The 6486-nt window shown below is 32.7% G+C and overlaps 1 protein-coding gene across 2 annotated transcripts; it reads right to left on the bottom strand.

The window, feature by feature from the left end:
* Positions 1 to 2718: 2718 nt before the first annotated feature.
* Positions 2719 to 6259, bottom strand: LOC101492511 (protein LYK2). Of its 2 annotated transcripts, none has more exons than XM_073365868.1 (2): positions 4213 to 6259; positions 2719 to 3139 (listed from the first exon to the last, which is right to left on the bottom strand). In XM_073365868.1, exons 1-2 carry the CDS (start codon positions 5876 to 5878, stop codon positions 3063 to 3065), a joined length of 1743 nt encoding a protein of 580 aa, XP_073221969.1. In that variant the 5' UTR covers positions 5879 to 6259; the 3' UTR covers positions 2719 to 3062. The 2 variants fall into 2 exon arrangements, with proteins under 2 accessions (XP_073221969.1, XP_004513999.1); XM_004513942.4 differs by having other exon boundaries at positions 2723 to 3139; positions 3797 to 6255.
* Positions 6260 to 6486: the final 227 nt, after the last annotated feature.

Below are 6486 nucleotides of genomic sequence, written 5' to 3'. Positions count from 1 at the left end.
TGAATCAAGCTTGATGAATATTTTGTGTAGAGAGAAGGTGGAGAGAATAGTTAGAAGGAGGTTTTAGAGAAAAGTTAGAAGTGAAAAAATGAAAGAGGAGTGGAGTAATATATATAGGATTGGGTTGGTCTTTTGTGGCGGCCAAAACGGTCACAAACGCATGCATTTGTGGTGGCCTGCACGACCACAACAGGCAACGGTCATTTGGGCATTTGTGGCGGCCTTTGCCGCCACAAAATGTAACAGATATGTGACTTTGTGACGGCCTGGGCGGCCAGAAAATCAGTTACGCATTTAATCCTTTGTGGCGGCTTTTGCAGCCACAAAAGGTAACGGTCATAGGCTTTTGTGGCGGCCTATACAGCCACAAATTGCCATGTCATTTCAGTCATTTGTGACGGATCAGCCCCTCACAAAATTTACTTTTTTGGCTGCCTAAGCCCTCACAAAATCACAAAGTTGTGATTTTGTGAGGGCTTAGGCAGCCACAAAATCCAGTTAAATGTTTAAAATTTTGTGAGGACTTTTTCAGCCACAAATAAAGACCAATTTCAATTTTGGTATTTGTGAGGGCTTTTTCGGTCACTAATTTGTGTGGGTTTTATTCGGCCACAAAATATTTATAAAGTTGGCCACAAAATAGTGTTTTTCTTGTAGTGTTGGTCATAGGCGTTGGCTTTTTCAAAATAGTGACTTCTTCATGAACGTTGATTGAGCGTTGACTTTCTCCATAGACATTGACTTTATCAAATGTGTTGACTTGCTTCATAGGAAGACGAATCAGACACTTGATGTAGTCATCAGAGGAAGCTTAGTTAGACGTTTTCTTGCATTCATCAGAGGCAATTGAGTTAGACGCTTGAAAGCATTTCCAAAAGCAATTGAAGCAGACCATTGCTTGCACCATTAGAGCCAACTGTAGCAGACCAATGTCTTGATGTTCCTTTTTATTAATATGATCATCAGATGATATATCATAATATCCTACACAATACACATGATCTATTCAATTAATTAAAATCATTAGTACATTAATTTGTTACCACAAAATACCTTGTTCTTCAAACCATCTTGGTTTTAACAAGTATTACATGAAGTTGGGTATGTTTTAAAAAATTTGTAGTGATTGTTCTATTTTTTATGATTATGTACACGAGCAGTGGTTAATTCCTTACAAGGAAATATTTGTTGAGGGGTGAATAAATAGAGTTATGTACTTTGGAAACACGACAATGCAAAGAGATGAGTCTACGCATTGGAGTTTGAAAAAGATATTATAAGACTTTATGGGGGATATATGCAGTGTTTGGGAAATTATTTCTAGAATAATTGTATTACAACACAATGAGATAATAACATCATTCGAAAAGAGAATCATTCAAAAGATGCATCGACATAGTAACCAATTGTACACCCATTTGTGTGGTGTTGTGTCTAAAAATACAATAGATCATATTGCGACTAAGAATGATCGTGTGAAGTATATCGGTATTGATAAGTCTGAGTGTCATTGCACTATTTGTACAACACATGGTCTATCTTGTGCATGTGAAATAGTTAGGTATATCATGATCCCACGTCCCCTTCTGTTAGACGTTATTCATGTTTGGTGGAGTAAATTAAATATTCATGATGATGTATTAGGTAAACCTTCAAAGTTATTTGTGAAATGTGAAATAAATGTCATATTGAAAAAGTCTGGTGAGCTTGATGTGCCTAGAAGAATTTCACATAAGGGTAAATTGTGTGAGATCGCTTATCCATTTAATACGTCGATGTGCCCACCTATTGATAATGTGTCAATGTGCCCATAAAAAAAAAAAGTAAGGTATCAAAAAGAGAAAAATCGACCAAGAGAGATCAATCTTGGTGGGAGTATTTGAATGCAGCTGTTCGATGCACTTGCACAAATGTATATAGCACTATAACATTTGTTAGTAAGGTACAACAACCTCAATCATCAATCCAAAAGCTGACATCTCAACCATTAGTCAGCAAGTTTCAACAACCTACAGCTCTTCCCTTCAAAGAACGTTTAACGGTTGGAATTGATAAATCATAGATGACAATATTGGCGTTGGTAATGATGGTAATTGTGGATATCGTGTAGTTGCAGGTTTACTTGGAGTGAGTGAGAACTTTTGTGCATTCATTAAAAGTGTGTGATAGAGCTTCAAGAATTCAGACCTAATTACCATATAATATTTGGTGGAGAAGTTTATGTTTAAAAACTTATAGAGAGCGTCGGGAAGATTCTTATATTGTTCTAAACATAATTGCAAAAAATCATTCTAAAATTTGAATAATACACATGAATTGAGTTAATGACAAGGACCAAAATTGTTGATATAAATTTTTTAGAGGGTCTAAAAACGAAATATGATATATTTATAGGGACCAAAAACTTATTTAACCTAAGAAATAATACTTTTTCCGTCTCATAATAACTGATATATTTGCACACACACAAAAATTATCTTAAAAAGACTCAGTTTTTAATGCAATATATAAATGTCTTTTTCCAACAAGAGCATCTAATTAATATTATATGTATCATTTTCAAGTTATTATTCTTCGCTTAGCATTTATGATAAATAGAATACACCAATTATTAATAAGGCTGCTTTAGTATAATCACTATCCTTTTTCTTTCGTTTATTTTTTTTACAGATAAATAAGCTTCATTCAAATGTAAATAAGAATAGTACAAGTATATTCATTATGATTTGGGACATTCCCCATCCATATTTTGATATCAAAACAAATTAAAAAGCAAAAAACATGTCAAAATACACATAAAGATTTGATAAGTCTATGAAAGATAATCAAACAAAAACCATAATCCTGACAACAAACTAAATTTTTTCCACGTAAGGCCAATGATCAAGAATAATGCAAGATCTACGATCATGAATTCAATCCATCTTCAGAAAAGAAAAATAAATTTATTGATGTTCGCTTATATCAACTATAGGCAGTCTATGACATGACCAATACAACCACGTGTTGACAAATCATGTGTAAGGCTAAGACAACGTTGTTGGTGATAACCCGTAAACCCCTTACTTAAAGTATGGTACCGACATAACAAGTATGTCGCCTCTGTGAACACCGCACTTAGATAGGAAAACAAACGACACTGCACCAAGATGAAAAGAAAAAAAATAAGCATCACACTTAGACTAAGAAATAAAAAATAAAAAACTACATCTATGTGAAAAACCATTTATTTAAAATAAATGAGAGACTAAAATAACTTGGATGTGTGATTTTGGACTAAAAAGTAATCCTAAACCACCCCTCGGATAGATGAAGAAGAAGAGAAACCTATGATTCTTTTTTTAGAAAAGTGAGAGGACCCCTAATTCTTTCTTTCGTTTATTATCTTTTCTTAATATAAGTGAAATGGTCAAATGCAACTGATATTTTGGAAGAGAATGAGTATTAATTATCAATAACTTGCTTTTAGTAATAAGTGTCGAAAAAGAAAAAGAAAAAGGGGTGTGCCAAAACTCCATTATCCAATCTAATCACACAATTTCTATTAAACTCAGTTTTACTAAATTATCTAAAAATAATTTTACTATAAAATTTTGCTTATTATCTCATGAAAAAGAACACAGTTTTCTCTATCTTATAATATTTGATTATGCTAATAACATAAAAAAAAATAGACCCAACATTATACTAAGACACAAAGACAAGAGAAATTATAAGGTAGAAGTAGTCATTCAAATCAACAAGATTTGGATTTAAAAACCATATAAACTTTGATAACTTTATATATTTTATTCACCTAATGGGTTATTGACATATTACTTCCTAGTGCCTCCACCAGAGGTTTGCAAGAGTTTTCGCTCATCAAAATTTGACATTCCTCATTTGGCAATTCCTCCACTAATCTTGATAGCTTCTCAACAATCTCCCTTGCACTAGGCCTCAAACTAGAATCTTCCTCAACACAATCTTTTGCAATATTAGCCACTATCAAAGCTTCATCAATTGAGTAATTCTCCCCTAATGCACTATCTATCCACTCCCTTAATTCATTCACATTTTCTGACCTCAAAATAACTTTTATTTTGTCACTAAGCCAAACACTTCCTTCCCCTTTATTATCACTTGATGAAACACTTATAGGTGTTTGACCAAACAAAACTTCTAATAAAACAACACCATAAGCATATATATCAATGTTTGTTGAAACTATACCTTGGTGAACAAATTCAGGTGCTAAATAACCAAGACTCCATGAAGAACGATTAGTTGAATAAAATTTAGGATCCTTAGTTTCATTCTCAACACAATTTGACATACCAAATTTACCTATCTTAGCACCAAATTCTTCATCCAAAAAAATGTTTCTACTCTTCACATTGAAATGAACATAACTTGGATTCATAACATGGTGCATGTAATCCAATGCACTTGCAACATCAAGACAAATTTTAAGCCTTTGGTTCCAATTCAAGAAACAATAGCATGAAGAAATGAATTGGTTCTTGATGGCCAAGCCACCATGAAGCCAATCTTTCAAAGAACCGTTTTTCGCATACTCGAAAACCAAAAATGAATCTGATGATGACCCTTTTGAAATACATGTACCAAGAAGCTTAATTATGTTTGGATGATCTTGAATTGCATCATGGAAAAATTCAAGATCAAATTTTGACAAAATCTCATTTTTCATTTTTTTGATTGCTATGTTCTTCCCATTTAAACAACCATGAAAAACTGACCCTTCAATATGAAAATTTGAACTGAAATCTTCAGTTACTTTTCTCAAATCTTCAATAGTATATGTCTCCAGCAAAACCTTATGTGGTTTTGAATCATTGATTTTACCATCAAGAGTATCTTGTGACCCTTCAAATGAAGCTTTCTTATCACTTGTGGTTCTCACACTTTGATTTAGATGTTGTAGCTCCATATTTCTTTCTTTGCATGAATTTTCTTCCACTTTCTTTTGCTTCAACAGCCTCATGTACAAAAAGGTTACTACTAAAGCAAAGAAAGCTCCGATTGCAACACCAATTAGACCAATATAAAATTCACTCGTTCTCATTTTTGACTTCTTGTGTTGACTTTTTGTAATTGTGATGTTGTTGGTTGGAAAATATGAATTGGGTTGTTTTGGTTTAGCTTGAAAATCAAGGAAAGGGTTGTTATTATTCAATGGAATTAGAATAGTTGTAAAAGGTTCTAATACTTTTGATGATGATAAGTTATTTGAAGAAACTATAGCTTCTTTTGTAATATTGAACTTTAAGGCCAAATTTGAAATTGTGTCACCTTCAATTATAGGATAAGACAGAAAGTATTTTGGTTTTGGTGTAACAAAAGGAGAAGAAGCAAAAGGGCAAGCACATTTCAATGGAATAACCAATTTGAGATTACCATCAAGGTTCCAAGGTGACAAAACACCAAAGTTGTTGTCTTTAATAGCTTTGCAAGATGTTAAGCCTTCTAATGATTGAGAAATTTCATAAAAGCTCTCACCTTTGATGGTAGTTTTGATCAATTCACCTTGAAAAAAACCACTTGTGCATTTGCAATCAATTGGTATCAGAAGAGGGTGATTCAATGGAAAGAGCTCAGTTTCTTCCGAAAAACCATTGGTTTTTGCTATGACAAATTTGTTGAGTCCTAAGTATAAGGTAAGGTTTGAAAGTGATGAGTAGTGAGAGTTTGTGAAAAATAGTGCAAATGTTTCACAATGATTTTGGGACACATTTTCATTGCAATGGTAAAAGCTAGAAGCATGTGGTGATGTTTCACATGTTAAGAGGTTTTTACCTAATGAAGATGCAAAAAGCCAAAGAAAAAAAACCAAAACTTTCATGTGGAATGTGATGATCATTTTTTCTACTTTGTCCATAGCCACTCAACTTGCTCTAACATGGAGTGTCCTATTAAAATAGAACCCTTTCACTCTCTTTCTATCTTGGAGATTGAATATTTTGGATCAATACATAAAAAAACTATGTGAAAGATAACAGAATTTTTTTCAATTCCAAAGATAGGACTATTGGGAATCACAAAGTTTATTGTGCAAACTTTGACACAAATTCCAGCTGTTTAGGTAACCGTATGGACTGGCCATGTGTATGCCACTCCCTTCTTCAACTGGTTCACTTGAGAGGGATTATTGGAAACACCCTTTAAACCATTTTCTTTTAGAGACTCTTTGTGCTTTGCATCTACATATGGAAAATTTTAGGGTGAAAACATGGTATATTATGGACCACTAATTGATAAAGTGTTTAATTATCATTTCAATCTAAAACGTTTTCATTTGCAACCACCTCAAAAGCATTCACAATCATTGCTTTAAAAATAATCATAGTAAAAATCAAACATATCTAATGATTTAATTATTGTGATTTTTTTTATTAACAGTATAATAATTTTTACGATGATGATTTATATAAATTAAACCCATTAAAAATACTCAAAACTCTAACGAAGACACATGTCATGAAATGA

Source organism: Cicer arietinum, chromosome 3 (genome assembly GCF_000331145.2).
Source record: "Cicer arietinum cultivar CDC Frontier isolate Library 1 chromosome 3, Cicar.CDCFrontier_v2.0, whole genome shotgun sequence".
In the NCBI taxonomy this organism is placed as follows: Eukaryota; Viridiplantae; Streptophyta; class Magnoliopsida; order Fabales; family Fabaceae; genus Cicer; species Cicer arietinum.
This window is presented reverse-complemented; position numbering and strand designations above follow the sequence as displayed.